The 16784-nt window shown below is 39.6% G+C and overlaps 1 protein-coding gene across 1 annotated transcript in view; it reads left to right on the top strand.

Annotated features, from left to right (window-relative positions):
* The window catches only part of tmem104 (transmembrane protein 104), a 63683-nt gene that overhangs the window by 29619 nt on the left and 17280 nt on the right, over positions 1-16784 (top strand). The window contains exon 9 of the mRNA XM_063904173.1: positions 16336-16429. Coding sequence (XP_063760243.1) covers positions 16336-16429 — 94 coding nt within the window. The remainder of the gene's footprint in view (positions 1-16335; positions 16430-16784) is intronic.

The following is a 16784-nucleotide window of genomic DNA, read 5'->3' on the forward strand; positions in this document are numbered from 1 at the left end:
ATGGCTGCTCACATTGAGATGAATTATCCTTGAGCTTCTTAAGTATCCGGATGTTTTTGTGGGTTATTATGGTGTAGGGTACAACAGTGGTACACCTTAGGTGTGTTTCTGAATTGATTGGGAAGTCAGGTCGTGGTGGTCTTTAGTCTAGATCAGGGGTGCCCACACTTTTTCAGCTTGGGAGCTACTTTTAAAATAATGACGTCAAAATGATCTACCTACATTGAAAATGCTAAACATATATCTATTTGTATATATTCTGAGTATAAGTTATGCTGGTGTACCTTGCATAACTGCATGAACCCGTATGGCACAATACAACTCAGTACATTTTTGGTCACCTTACTCTGATGACTTGCACTGAATGGAATCAGCCAGGGTTGCATAGTCCGGGCAGTTGCTGCTGATAGCCATCCTCAAGCAGACTTCCAAATGATCATCCAGTCATGGTGGAACGGTATTTGGACTTAATAATCTTCATGTGGGAAAAGGCTGACTCACATAAATAAGTGGAGCCGAATAATGCAGTCAAGAAGGTAGCACATTTCCTCATGTTTGGGTACTTTTCCTCTGTGAGTAAGTTCCAGGACTGTCCATGAGCCCTGGCCTTCAGCTGAATGTCAGCTTGTAGTGTCAACATCTCATCCTCCACTCCAGAGGAGTTCAGATGAAACAGCGTTGCAATTTTTGATGCGAGTGAATCAACCTCAACATCTTCCCGAAATGGGTAGCACATAAATGTAGCGACTGGCTGGAGTAAAGCAAAGTCTTGAAAGCGTTTGTCAAACTCTGACACATTTGTCCCAATCTGCTCTGTGTAACGCGCAATGTCAAGTTGCGCACAAGCCTTCCTTTGCGTCTCCAGCTCTGATGCGAGGTTTTGGAAGTTCCCCAAATCATGGCGCTGCAGCTTTGAGGACAAATGTTACAATTTTTGTTTGAAAGCATTAACTGAACTAATCATATTGACCATGGTTTTGTCTTTTCTTTGCAGCTCTAAATTAAGGTCATTCAACATGTTGGTCAGATCGTAAAAACTCTTTTATCTCCGGACAGAGCTCTCGAAAACTCTGCAGGAATTTCCCCCTACTAAGCCATCTCACATCAGTGTGTAGCAACAACTCAGAATGGTCGCAGTTAGCCTTCTCCAGATGCGAACGGAACAGTCGTCTTTGAAGAGATCTGGCTTGAATAGAACAGGCAATCTTCATTACCACAACCATTATTTCTTACATGTAAAGCATTTTTCAGCATAATGCTTGTTGGTGTATTATGCAGTGATAATTGAGGAAGTCGGGGAAAATATTGTCCTCCCTGCACTTGGCAATAAGTCCATTCGAGCTGCCAACCATTGTGGGTGCACCGTCCGTGGTGATTGACACCAATTTGCACAGAGGGAGCTGGGTCTTCTCGATTAAGTTTTTTAAAGACTGAAAAATGTCCTCTCCCCGCGTGTGTTCTTTCATAGGCAGTATTGTTAACATCTCCTCTTTTGCAGCCATATCTGTAAACACCATCCGAATAAAAATGCACAACTGAGCTGTATCACTTACGTCTGTAGACTCGTCCAATTGCAGTGAGAAACAATCGCAATCCGCGATGTCCTTCTGAAGCTGCTGTGTCAAATCGTCGGCCATGACTTCACATTGCTGTGTAACTGTACTTCTTGATAGCTGGAGAGCTTTGATTGAAGATAATATTTCCGGTTTGTTTTTAAAGTCCTGAAACAACGAGTCAGCTGTTTCAACGAATGCCTCTTTTATCGTCTCTCCATCTTGGAAGGGCTTCTTGTGCTTAATTATGGCGTGACTCACCCTGAACGATGCTTCGGCTGCCTTCGCTTTTGAAGTCACCTTTGTGAAAAATGCCTGCTGTCCGGACAACTGTGATTTCAGTTCCTTCACCTTTCTCTTTCTCAGCTCGCTTTTTGGAGGAAAGTCAATGTCGTAAGTTCTGTGAACTGTCCGAAAGTGCCGCTCCACATTTCCCTTCTTCGAAATAGCGATTGTAGATTTGCAGATCTGACAAACGCACTTCGAATATGACTTCGTGAAAAAAAAGTCCTCCTCCCATTCTGGATGGAAGTTGCAAGTTTTTGGTTTCTTACTTGGTCCAGCTTCCCCACTCATTTTTATACCCTTTCTTTAGTAGAATTGTATAAATTGGAAGGCTAATTATGTAATCAGCTAGCCCTGATTTGCAACTGGCGTGGTAGACCGCGCATGCATGGTGAACTGCGTGTTAGAAAAGATGAGACCTGACTGGCTTACCTGTACGTCAATCAAGTGGCAAATGCCATAGTAAGGATGGGTGATAGGCCGCCCGCTGTCTGAAACGCCTCCATTGGACTGGTTTATTTCTGCTTGCGCTTCTATTGGCTAGCGGTCCAACAAATTGTATGTGATAGGTTAAGGGCCGGGAAATTTTCATCACATCTCTAAGCAGTAGACCAATAACTGCAGAGCCGGAGAGCTAACCAATCCGAGCTGACTGGGTTCTGGTTTCAGACAGATGGTGAAAAGTGGTGCTGCAGTACAGGCATTATGAGTCTTGGAGACATGTCCCAGTGGAAGCACCAAGTAGTAATATGATCTGAAAATGAGCATCATAAGTCCTCTTTGAATATCCTTGTCTTTATGAATGTCGTTTTGCTGATTCATCCATTTATCAGTTTAATTCTGGGGGAAATACTTGCTCTAATGCAGCCAGCTCCTCCTTTGCCTCTTCTTACAACAGTGAGGATGATAGGTGTAGTGCAATCACCATTATGCTATTAAACCACACAAATTATCATTACTCATGTCTTCCCTAGATATGTCCCAAGCCTATCATAAATCATCGGTGTGTTGTTGCTCATTATGTTTTGGTAGGTGTATAATGCTTTTTTTTTTCAGGAGAACTGCACATTAGAAAATGTTATTAGACTTGGAAAACAGCAGATTGTTCAAAGTCATAAAGTCTACCATCAGTGACAAGTAAACATTATTTTCTTTCAAAAATAAATATACAATGATTTTTTTTGAGCCGTCTATTTAAGGCATATTATATGTTTATTTCTGAGTGTGAAACCTTTACATCACATCTTTATTTATGGTTCGAATTATACCAACGGTCCTGCTCCTTGTCTGAGGAACAGGATGAATAATTTTCTGCCCTCGCTTTATCCCTCCTCCGCCTCTCCGTTTGTCTGAGTTGTCTTCCTTCCCCTCATTAGAGTCCTATCTTTAATCGTGTGGAAGCATGGCAGTCTCCAGGGCCACATACCTAATTAACAGTACAGGTTACTACATTGGAGGTGTCTCAAATGAGATGAAAGGTGTTTTAAAAGTTGGTCTGGAGATGTTCTTAAAACAGCATCCTCTTTAAATGAGAGTTTATTCTCGTACTGTGTCTGTTATGGCCATTTATTGTTGTCCGTTTTTTATTTTTCATTCCATATACATTGTGGGTGTTTTCTATAGTGCAGTCATAAATATTGCTTGACTTCTGCAGTTATTTAAAGGTAGCACCGGGTCTTTAGTGCTGTTGGTGTTGAAACTGCTTTTCCTGTTTGCCACGCTGTATCCTTTTGCCTGTGTTTTTTTTTGCAAAGTGGGAATTACAACCATTGGAGTGGTACAGTGATGACGTATTTTTCAGGGCTACCCGGAAATAGAATAGCAAGGGTTCCCCTCGACAAAACAAAATGGTATTTCCCCATTGGATTTCAATATATATTGCAGAAAATAGGATTTGTGGCACATTTATTATACTTATACATTTTGTTCAGCAGGGCAATCGTCACATTTTAACCCCACTTTGTGACTTTTGAAGCCTAAATGCAATTGCCAGAAGTACAGGCTAGAACCAAACTACATCACGGTTGTACAGCAGCACCTCCCCACTGCTAAGCAAAAGGCGTAATGACGTTGGCTAATTACTGACACATTTTATGTTGTAAACCAAAACGTTAAAATCCTCGTGTTAACCACAGACCTTATTTCAGGCATCTGTCCATGTAAAATAACTGACTTCGAGGCGAGGTAACCAGAAGTGGTAAAATACATTTGTGAGTTTTGCACGCTATAAACATGGCTACAAAATGTCCATCTTTGAAAAGGTTCTGTAACGATGTTATACAGCGCTTGACAGCTGCACTATAGTGAGGGAATGATGAGTCCTGGATAAATGAGACACCGTCTTGCTTCCTGTTAGCTTCCATGAGGAACTCTCTGTGAATGTGTGTGTAACTCACTTACTGACATCTACTCACTTATATTCACTCACTTACACCCGAGGCCAGAACACACTGACAGCGACATGTGTCCAAACAGACGCTCCTATTATTATCTGTGGCAGCCCACACACTAGTGGCAGCTAGATGAGTATCAGCAGCGTTTTTGTGACAGCAGTAGACCTGTTTTTCATTGTGGACTTGGTTCCAAACAGTAGTATTTGTTAATGTACTACAATATTCAGTGTCTTGGCAAGGTAAAAGTAACATTTAAAAGACATTTCCTCAGGAGATAGTCATGTGACATAATCTAGACAAAATCTTCCTGAAGACTGGTAAAATGCTTTATACTATGCTGAGAAGCTACATCGTTTTCTACCATATCCCTGAGGCTGTGTATTGTTTGCAATGTTTAAATACGTAATACCAATACAAAACTTGAATTTCACCTCTAATTCTAAGACTTTTTTTTGTGATCTTTCTTTGATAATATTAAAGTTTTCATTTTACAAAAGAGACCAAAGTTCTCAAAGGTTAAGTATTGTTTGATCAAATGCAGCTTTATAAGAGTTTGGCCTGAATAAAATAGTCCAATTGGAATGTGTTCAGCAGCAAATAATTATTTAGATTTAATACAGAATTTTACATTGACATTATCAGTTAAATGTTGTTTCTCCTGACCGCATAAGGTGAACATTTTTAAACAATGACAAGACAACCCTGACGGCCAAGTCCTTTTGAGATTACAGCAATGCGTAAATTGATCGATTAGCACATTCCAGAATCAGAATAGAGTAATCAACACACAGCTGTTCAATACATTTTAAATGTAATCATATACCCAAGGTCAAACAAAAATCTACTTTTCAGCAAAAATCTTAACTGTGACTACGTCATTCACCAACAACCAGGTTTTGGTTCTATTTTGCCTTTTCAAAACCACATATAATTCATAAAAGCATTTTTCATAACATTTTGAAACGCTATTTGACCAAATGTCAAAATAAGAAAAATTCAATATTATCTGACAAATAACGTTTGACTAATACTTGATCAAACTGGCTGAACTGAATCCTCATGACAGTTCATCCCCAGTCAGGTTCACTGGTTTCCTGAAGTTTGCTTCAGTTGTGTTTATACATATTCTGAGAGAAAGACACATTATTTATTCTTCTTTACTGTGTGTGTGTGTGTGTGTGTGTGTGTGTGTGTGTGTGTGTGTGTGTGTGTGTGTGTGTGTGTGTGTGTGTGTGTGTGTGTGTGTGTGTGTGTGTGTGTGTGTGTGTGTATTTATGTAACTTGGTGACCCAAAGTCCCAGAGAGGGTGGGAGCAGTGGCCTGTGCTGACAGAGACAGCCACATAAGAGATGGATGGAGTGGCTTCTGTTGGCAGCAGATAAGCCCTTAGTTATGCAGTCTGATCTCATAAAACAGTAAAATATGCAGGCAAATTCAGAGAAATTAACACACATTGACCTTGAATCTGTCATTCATAAATTATAATTTAGCTTTTATTTTTTATGTTTTCTGCTCTTTTTTTTCTACAGTCAGCTAAAAGTGTAGTCCAGGCTGCCGGTCAAACACTTGTCAATGATATTGAGGTCCTGTCAACACTTTGAAATGACACCTAGACAGAAGCTGATTTGTAAAACCTCTGATTTGTGAAACACAGCAAATGCAACCAATTTAAAGAAAATGGACATATGTCTTCAAAGATGTTTTAAAAAAATCTGTCTGACCTCCATTCTGGCTGTTTCACTTTGACTTTCCACATTTCCTTTGAGTTTTCCCTCTCCTTTAGTGTGTCATATAGGTTTTTATGCATGTAAATGGTCTGCAAAGGCTCAAATCCCAAAGTTCCCTCCATAGGGAGTTTCTCTCCCACGCACTCCCCCGCCACCTGAAACGCCTCCATTGGACTCCTTTGTTGACTTCCCTAACACCGACAATACTTACATTTGTCCTGTTGAGAATGCAGGACGGAAGCATATATTTAATAGGGTACAGTACTATATTATATTGTTGTTTATAAAATATGACCGCTTCCTAGCATCCACTCTTTTATTTATACATTTATGCTAATGATGTCTGCTTGATGGAGATGTTCGCTGGTGAGTAATGACGCTAACAGTGGACTCTCTTTCATCCTGACAAACGTATATTTCCAATATGGTTTTGTGGTATATAGTGTTGCCTCCCAGGCACAGTCCCCCCCCCCCTTCCACAATCATGTTTATCTTTGTCTTACTTCCCTTTGTTCCCTGCTGCCTGTGTGTGCAGTGAATCAGTTGACTTGTTACTGCTATCTTTAGGGTTTGTATGTTGGGCTTTTATGACCTATTTTATGCTGTTTCTATTCCACACCACCGTGGTCAGGTTATCCTTACGTCTTTTATCATACATCCAAGGTGATGAATTGCCCCATAATATCCGATATTACTTTGCTTTGTGTGTATGGTGTACAGTAGTTGTAGTGGGTGTTTTTCTCAGCATCATGCAGTCATTTTATTTAGTTTTGCATCATATACTGTAGATAAAATATTGTTGTTTTGAGGCTTTGATTCATCTTGATCAAACCCTCACACACATGGTGAGTCATTTCAATTTGTATGGTATACTTTGATAATTTCTCTCTGCTGATTAATTTGAATCAGTGCGAAATCAGTGCTAATGAAAAGCAATGCAATTTGTTAATGTGGTCAGGGAATGTGAGCAATATCTTAATTTCTGTTGTAACAGTCTGCTTCTGCATTGCCCGAGTTTATACTTCGCACATTGAAGGTCTCAACTCAACATCTTAATTAAAGTTAAATGATGCATGCACTGGTAGACGACTTGAATTATTGCAGTTTTGTCAGCAAGTAGCAACCCAGATCTGTGTTTTAAATGATGTAGAGTTGTCTGCATTGCAACTGCATACGTCTTTGCTGTGAATTCCATCCTGGTACTAATAACAGCTGACATCCATGTGGGCAATATATCTTCTCTAGAGAGGCCACGTTTAAGTATATAATGTTTGATGTATCTCAAATCCTCGTCTTGGATTTTAATTTTAATTTTATTATATCTTCTCATCTGAAAACTGGATGTATAGGCTTTCCTCTGGTGAAGAAACTAAAGAACACTCCGCCTAACAATTGGAGAAATGTTCACACTTTTATGAGATATTAAATTGATCTTTAGGAGAAATTAGTTGAGATGCATACACAAATTCCATGCTGGGTAAGGGTTAGGGTTAGGCTAGCGATTGGTCAACCGCTTAGAGATGTCCCGCCCCAAAAGGCATAGTAGGGCTGCTTTAATGACTGAGGCAGTTTTCATCTTTCCCTGATAATAAGATGAAATGCTCTTGTTTTAGCTCACCACTTGACAATGATTGATTTATCACTCTATACGTTCACTTTGTGTTCATTAATCACAGCAGCAATATTTGGGTAGAAATTTGTAGAAAATCAAGTGAAATTGACTCAATTAGTCACAAACAGGTTGAGATGTGCCGCAGGTTGAAGTAGGTTTGATAAACACCAGGTGGACACATGATCTTTATCGAATTCAAATCAGTTTATCCTGGAGGAAACCCTTGGACATCCTTCTGAGTCCCCTTTGTGTTATGTTCCTCTCTATTTCTAACGCTGTGACAATGGTAAAAACATCACTAATTTCCAATAATCAATAAACCCTGGATGAAAAGTGACCTGAAGTAGCACATTCATTTTCAATCTGTTTGGAATAAAGATTAAAATCAGAAACAAATGGCGCGGGATCTTGGGACTGAAGGGATTGTGAATAATAATCCGTCTTTTTCTGTTGGATTGTGGGGGGAAGGGGTGGAGGATTATCACGGTCCAGGCTGGACTTTTCTCTGTAGGGTGACCTTGGCTCGCCCTCTGGGACTTCTATCATTGACCTTCTTTTGCGACACCAGCGTAAATCAACCAAACTGAGCAGTGGTTTCACTATTCTCCCGTGCCTGACAGCTTGGCAGTCATGTACAAAGCCTTTATTTGGCTCTCTTGGATATCATTTCTGCTACAATGACGTCCAAGGGCTTGAGGACATCTGTGCCATCACAGTATTTGGCCCACACTATTAAAAAGATCCAAAAATATGTTGATTAATTACTAAAATGGGAACGGACGGTCAGGGGTTGACTTATTTGGATGAAGAGCCAACGCAACACGTGGCTCCGGAATGATGCTCACATATGGGGCTATCATTGAGACCGCTTGATTGGCTCGTGAGCTCTGAGTGACGCAATCTAATGCCAATTAAATGCCTCTATACTCTCCGAATTCTGTCATCCACACAAATCCAAAACACTGGTCGCTATATTCTTTGAAAGTGATTGACAGCTACAGCCCGGGCTGCCAGTTGGTGGTTGGTTTTCACCATTATTGAGATCATTCACCATATCTAAGCCCCGTTAATCTCTTACTCTCAAATTATAACCTTGCAGCTTCACAGACGGCACTGGGAAAGTTGTAGAGAAATGACGTTGTTTTGTTAATTTTTAAAACTTTTCCTCTTAGTAGAAAGACATTTTTGGGATGACATGCAACAAAGGTCCCGTGCCGGACTCAAGCTAGGAATCTTGTGGTTACACGGTGAGGGTCCTAAACCCCTTGGTCACCATGATGCACCTGTTTTGTTAGCCTACTAAAAATACATTTGCCAAAAGCAATGCTATGTTTCCATACTCTCTATGCTTAACATACAGCATAGGAATTACACTTGGAAGCTACAGAGTTCAACATACAATCTTTTGTCTACATTTTGTATGAATTCAGGAGCCTTAAAGAGGACATAATGCTCATTCTCAGGTTCAAACTTTTTTGTGCTTCTACTGGGGCATGTCTCCATGCTTTAACGTTCAAAAAGCTCTGTATTTCTCTCATACTGTCTATGCTGCTAGCACCTCTTTTCACCCTCTGCCTGAAACCAGAGCCCAGTCTGCTCCGATTGGTTAGCTGGTTGAATCTGTTGTGATTAGTCAACTGCTTAGATACAGTACTGTGTGTCTCGCCACTCAACCTATCATGTACACTGTATTGGAGCGCTGGCCAATAGAAGCTAGGCTGTTACATAGTGATGTAATTGTGTTACAGAAGTAAACAAAGGAGTGTCATTTGGGGATTTTAGTCTGTGCAGACCATTTTCATGCTCGAAAACGTCCATGACACACTACAGGAAAGGGGAAAGCCCCCAAAAAGCATAATAGGTCCCCTATAAGTGGCTTCTTGCGCGGAGTTCTGCACTTACTAAAATCTGCTAAAATATACCTTTAATGTATTTTATTACTTACTATTTAAGGAAGGAGTTGTGCAAAAACAGATAATCTGACGTACCGTAGGAATTTCAAATGATTTCAAATTCCCTATAGGCTCACAACTTTTGTTGAGGATACTTTTCTCTTTGCACTCACCCCTGCTCTGATTTTCTTTTTTCTTTTCTTCTGTAGAAACCTCTAGCAGCCGCTCCTGGCTAATTATAAGTCATGGCACTGTAATTTTTGTAGATAAAGGTTTTTGCCATATTTCAACATGTTTAGGAGCTCCTCAGTAGCTTGGCCTTCCAACTGCACAAGCCCTTTATGTGCGTTCGGTAAAGGACTGAGTGTCTTTATAGAATCACAGGCACGTTATACTAGAATCCTTTTTCCTATTGTTTGCCAATGCACCTTGGCTTTTGCTGAAAGTGTTGTCTCATACAGAGGAGAAGTAACTGATTTTAAAAAACGTCTTTGTTGTCGAAAGTGAAATGGTCGTGGTTGATGAGTGGGCTGCAGCAAAAAGGAGGGGAAGGGGGGAAAGGATCTAGCCAAAATTGATTCCTGCCACTTTTCTCCTGACAGAATCTGTTTTAGTTTATTGAGACATTTATTTAACCTAGCATGAAACGTAAGCAGTTTCTGTGGCAAGGGAACGAGAAAGCAGATACAAATCTGAATGTCAGCCCTGCAAGCAAGATTGGGATGGAATTGCTAGAACAGCCTGAACAAAGTATTGAATGAATAAATGCATTGGAACCAAGTTTCATTCAATCCGTACACGATATGGAATTCTAGTTACATTCATCTCTTTTTATGCTGCTTTATGCCCCTGCTGAGGTGGACCATGGATACAATATGTAAGAATGTACTGTGCGATAATAATATAACTGCTGCTGGTTGAAATATGACAAAATCAAGCAAAGTTAGCTGAAATATTCTTTTTTAGAGTGATATTTTCAACTTGGGAATGATTCCTTTTGGACATCTCTTTCGCACATGAAGAGATGAATGTGGTCTATCATTTTACACATCAGGAAGTCTGAAGTGCAAAACAAATGTCCTCCGTATCGCAGCAGCATGTATAACTGCAATCATGTTAAGCTCTCAGCACCAACCTGATGTGCCATTTTGCATCACTTCCACAAAATCAAATAGTCGGGGACCAACAAAATGGTATTTTGACAAAACAGTTGTGCAAAGAAGAAGCAATCTACATGTGTTGATGTTCCTCAATGTTTGATTCCTCTGTGGTTGAAGTACAAAGCCCAGTATATTCAGACAGAGTGTTTTTACCAAAACAAGATTCTGGGTCATAGCCAGTCTTGGGGACTAACGGATTACATTCAACAGGATTACGTAATTAAAGGTCGGTAAACTAAATCAGAGCATTATCAGTCAGGTCAGTTTTTATTTATGCTTTTTTAAACAGTAGTTTTTGCGCATGTGTTTCATTGTTGGTGTATAGGCTACTACCTGAATATGCTGAATGAAAGGCAGGTTTTCCTATAAATAAAACCTCTGAGCAGAGGACACATTTTTTAATCTAAATATCTTTGTTTCTAATTTTGAAGGTTACATGGTTCTGCTGTCTTACATACTAAAACATAATATTTATTTAAGGATGAGGATCCCATTAAAACATGTGCCGATCCACAACAATAATTCTATTTCATATTTCCATCTAAAACCACTTGGAAATATATACAATATATAATGCTATATTTAAGAATGCATTTACAACCAGCACAATTTGGACTTGACCCTACTTTTCTTTGCTTCCTGTTTTGTCCCTTACTAGCAGAACATACTGAAAGTGCACACTGTCAATTTTTCAAGGTGTAAAGTGTGATCTCCTGTTGGCTGTGTTTCTAGTGACTCTACCAGTCTTTTGCTCTGCTCCGGTTTGGTCATGCCAACTATTTGGGGCTGAGTCACTCTACCGCACATGGCACCTGATGCCTTTACAAACGCCCACACACACTTCCGTTTCTTATTTTCCATTCCCATGATCCCTCTCACAGGCCCAATTCCAAACGGGCACCAAAACCTCTCCCTACTGTACCTACTTGTACTCTGTTTGGTTGAGGGTCTGCAATATTTTCTCACATCAAGAAGCGCGAAGTGGAACTGTGTAATATAACCCTCCAACAGGTTGGCCTTTATTGAACACTTGCAACGGCGATTTGAATCCGTAATGGAAAACTTTGTTGTTCCATGGAAACATGAAATGTCTTTCAAATCTACAAAAGTACTTTTTTAATCACAGGAGAAAATTAGGTTTCATGAAAGTTGCACCATTTTAGAATCGAATAACTTTTTATATATACACAAGTTAAAGTAAAAGTGTGCCATAAAAGTCCTGAAGGCTCATGGTAAAGATATGGTTATGCTCTCGCCGCAATACTTGGTGCTCACAACAGTCCTCAAATGGTACGTTGGAAACATAGTTGATGGAGTCCTTGTTAATGGAAATATTGCCCGAAGAGTCCGGCAGCCACTGATGGAAACATGTTTGTTAAACCTAGTGCAGCCATGTTTCTGTGAATCACAGTAAGATACACTCTGGGTACTTTTTGAATCTCCACTCAATTCGCTTTTGGCTTAATGCGCCACTGAGCAACTTTCCGAAGAATTAATGGGGTCCCGACTCCGACACTTTACCCAATCCTTTTCTAAACCTTCTTCCTTTTTCCAGAGGACTTAACCTACAATGACTCTAATGTGGGAGTCCAGTTAATAGACTATCTTGTTGTTTCAGCTCATTAATTTCAGGTCTTTTACACATAGCATTAGGGAAGCCAGCCATTTCCCAAAGAATTTCATGTTTTTTAAAGTCCGGATATAAATGAGAGTTAATGAAGAATACATAAAAACCCACAATTGTAGGAATGTAAAAGGAAAATTAATATTATAAGGATTTTAAGACTCACTGTGATTATATGTAGCCATTTACTTGACGTGTAAAATCTGTTGAGTCTGATCCAAATCTTTTTAAATTCTCAGTCAACTTGACTTGTTGCCCGCGGAGATCTATTGAGGCTGCTGAAGAGCAATACATCTTTCCCTTAACTTACCTGGGATTGTTTCTTCGCCTGTGTTGCTCTTTGATTGTGAGAAACATTTCCTTATAGTGATGAAAAAAGCTGAACGTGATCTGAAATGTTTGGTTGCTTATCTACCAACATAACAGAAAAACAACGCCAAAGACAGAAATGGGGACATAAACACAACGCAAATCCCCAGAAGCTGCAATGTTGTCTTTGTTTGTTGGCTTTCTCTGAAATGAAGAAGGTGTTGCGGTAATTTATGTTAGTGTTATTGTGTTGCCCTAGTTGTTGAGATTCAGTTGAGCAGTCTATTGTCCTTAGGCAATTGTTTGGTATTGGCTTTTATTGGAGGGCGTAAACTCTTGGAGGTGCAGACTTGATTCATGAGTGGTCCAGAAACTGTTGTGAAATTCATCAGCCATTAGCCCTCGGGGATATTACTATCTCAGCCCCGCCAGGCTGTATTTTGACCTGGCATTGAGATCTGTCTCTTTCAGCTGATGTGTAGCCTAAGAATCTTAAAAGCGTTAGAAATTGACCAGGTCCTTCGCTAAAAACAAAGGCTGTAAGTGTATCCAGACCATAAGATTGGTTAGCTGGCCGACTCTGTTGTGATTGATCAACAGCTTAGGGAGGTCCCGCCCCTTAGCCACATACAATGTGTCAGAGCGCTAGCCAATAGAAGTGCTAATGTTACATAATTCAGCTCTGGTATTGGCAGGTAAAGAATAATGTCAAAGGACTTTCTAAACCTTTTCTATAATATTTTAGTCAAAACATCTGCAAAATCTGCCAAAAACTCACCATATAATGCTTAAAATGTTAAACATTCAAGCTCCAAGAAAAACAATAATATTTATGGATTAGAGATATATATAGTTTGGTGCCAATATTTATTCTTTATGAAAAACAAAGAACATGAATGTGTAAGATGAGTCTAACAGCAAACCAAAAATAGAATAGGTTATATTGGAGCTAAATATGTTCCATGTTTGGTCAACATACTTCAAGCACCTCTTCAGAAGAACCACACAATTTTTTAAAAATATGACCTTAATATATCTGACAAACCTTTGGTGTCATGCTGTTGTTGACAAAGTGATCTTTAATCAAAATACAAGGCTATTGAGAAGAAAAACAGTGTGCTGAAACAACTCGGGGCTACAACACCGCTGTCAGTCAGGCAGCTGCCATTTATTTCATCTTCTTCTTCAGACACATCTTTCTTCATAATGCTTCACTCATTACCGCCAATAGGTGTTGCAGATTTATGATTTGGCTAGAGCTTCAGCTGCACTTTGCCAAGATGACAGCTGGTAATGCTTTAATATACAGATACACAGGCATCATCATTATTCAGCAGAATTAAAGGCTACGTTTCTTCCCCCTCTCATCTCTTCCTACAGATACTCCAGCTGCACAACTGGAAGTAATAGCTCACTCTTGCTGTGTCCGGAATCTCTCCCTTGTTCCCTCATTAATTAGATCCAACATTAAAAGCGCTCTGTAGGGTGCTGTTAGACACCTTCTGATAGTTTTAAATCAACACCACCACTTCTGATTTACAGCATAGATAAGCACATTTCAAAACAGGCTCTCACTATCTCTATTCGACTCAAACGTACCGTTTAGTCAGGGATACTGTGCAGCCAGGATCCTGACGCAAAGACTTGTACCTTATCCCGGTTTTTACACGGCTAGAAAACTAAATAACCAAACAACTTGACACATAAAATTGCTTTAAAATGATTTGATTGATTTAAATGATCGTTTAAAGAGACTCTGAAAAAAATGGTTCCTTTCACTGCGTACCGACAGCTGGAACTGAGGCGAGTACAAGTAACATAACTTAAAATGAACAAAATAACTTATCTGAGTTGTCTGTAACTGTCCAAGTCTGTACATATGTTCTTTTCCTTAACCCTTTAAACAATGCCAGAGCCCATACCGTGTTGCTGTTACTGTTTACTTCCTGTCTGTCTTTTTCTGTTGTCTTTCTCTGAAGTCTAGTTCTGGACTCTCTTTCTTTTAACCTCATTCCTTCTCTTGCACTCTTTTTCTTTTTTCTTTACTCTGGACGGTTCAGCCATCAGGAATCCAAAATGTTGTGCTCTCCACAAATCTAAAAATGAATATTCATAAAGTATTCCATGTTTTTTCTTATGTTGTCCATAGCTGAATTTTTTTATTGATTTTCAACTTGAGTGCTTAAAATATTAGTATGATATTATCACATGACTTTCCATTTGTATTTGTTATTATATATTCCTGATATTCTGGGATGGATGGATGACTAATAGTTATGAACATTCAGAAATATTTTGTGCTTTAAAGACTTCAAATAATATGGTTTCACCCATTCTTTTATTCATCTTGCATTACTGGCTTATTTTAATGTTGTTTTCTTTATTACAACCGTTATGCATCCAAACAACAAGGCAAATTCCATGTTTGTAAAACCCACTTGGCAATACACCTGATTACACTCTGAACTGAAGGCTTATTTCGGACCCCCCACTGGTGTGTCTGGATGGGTCCCTGGTTGAAACTCTGCAGGCTACTGCTCTGATGAAATGGCACACGAGTGACTGCCCCTGAGATCACATGCCACTCAAAGTGTGCAGTCAGACCTGAGAGTGTCAGGCGAGGAGGAGGGGGGGAGGAGGAGGAGGGGGGTGGAGGAGGAGGAGGAGGAGTGAGGGGATTGATGGAATTGGAGCTACAGTAGCTGAGACTGTGTCTGATTGCAGCTCTTGATAAAGTAAAGTATCTGATAGGCAATCAGAGTTGTGGCCTGAGAGGATTTGAACATTTTTGGTGGACTATGGATTGGTGCAGCTGTTAATCTGGTGGCCTATCTTTGAGAGGGCTGATGGGATTGTGACATCTGATGTGTTTCCTCTGGCATTTTAAAACGACATGTCAGGGAAGTAAAAGTAACACAAAGTGGGATAATGTGACAATGCTGACGGCGGGTTGTTTTTCCATTGTATTGATTTTTCGTTATCCTTTTTTAAATTGTAAAACATTTTCATCACAAATTCCTTAAGCCAAAGGAGAAACCTTAAAAAAAAATCACTCCACAACTGAACAATTTGAAATGATAAAACAGCAAAGTAAAAATGTTCCTCTCTTTTTGTCTCTTTTTTGTCTTATTTTTTAAATGTATTTATTTGCTTTTTTACACTTTATTATGTGTAAGTGTTAATTATGCCTGCTATAGATACTATTTGTTTGTAAATACTTTTGGTATCCATTGTGGGGAAAAGAAACCTAACACTTGATGATAATACATACAAATACAAGCTCTGGCATTTATGACGTCAAGACGTTAGGTAACATTTCACTGTTATTTCCTCGGTTTTTCAGTGTTACTACTCTTATTATAAGATAGTAAAGGAAGGACTTTACTTCAAAACTGTTTTTGACATGAAGATGCATTTGGTTCCTGTAATCCCTTGTACGATAATAACCTCCTACAAAGGGATTATATTTCTACTGGGTTGCTCTGTCTGTCGGTCTTTAAAGAATTTCAATTTTCATGAAACTTTGTGGAAGGGTATGGCATGGGCCAAGGAAGAAACCATGTATGTATATATAAATACTGAAAGAAATGTGGTCAATGCTGTTTTTTTGCATTACAACAGTAAGCCTATTAACTCGCCAGAGTCAGAGGAACATGTGAAGGCAGCCTTGGTGTGTGTTCTCTTGAGTAATACTCCAGTTACAATGGGATTTTAAGCTGTTTCAATTGAGCTATTTTGAAATGATTGTAATCATGGTTTTTTCTCTGTCCTTTCCTGCAGTCTGTCTTCACTCTTTGTTTGGGGCCTTTCACCTTCTTCAATGCCCAGAAGACCAAATATCTCCAGATTCTCACCTCACTCATGCGCTGGATTGGTAAGAATAAACTAATCCTCACTAACACTCAATGCTCAGTTTACATTTTTGACTCCTTCACACATCAGGTTTTTCTTTACCTCTCACCCTCAATTCAAATTCTGTCGTATCTTTCCGCTTCCTCTTTTTCTAACAAGTATTTCCATTTTCTCTGGTGCCTGCCCCCGTTGTCTTTTATCCCTTCCTCCCTCCCTGCCACGGCTGTGTGGCTGCTGCGCCCAGGTCTTTCCATCATGGTTCGGTCCTGCTCTGTGTCTTTGATTCCCATCTCCTCTCATTCCTCAGACTGACAGGCTTGACAGCCCGTCCCAAGCTTGATTGGACCGTCACTCACAGGGCGACGGGCAAAAATAAA

Source organism: Eleginops maclovinus, chromosome 16 (genome assembly GCF_036324505.1).
Source record: "Eleginops maclovinus isolate JMC-PN-2008 ecotype Puerto Natales chromosome 16, JC_Emac_rtc_rv5, whole genome shotgun sequence".
Classification (NCBI taxonomy): domain Eukaryota; kingdom Metazoa; phylum Chordata; class Actinopteri; order Perciformes; family Eleginopidae; genus Eleginops; species Eleginops maclovinus.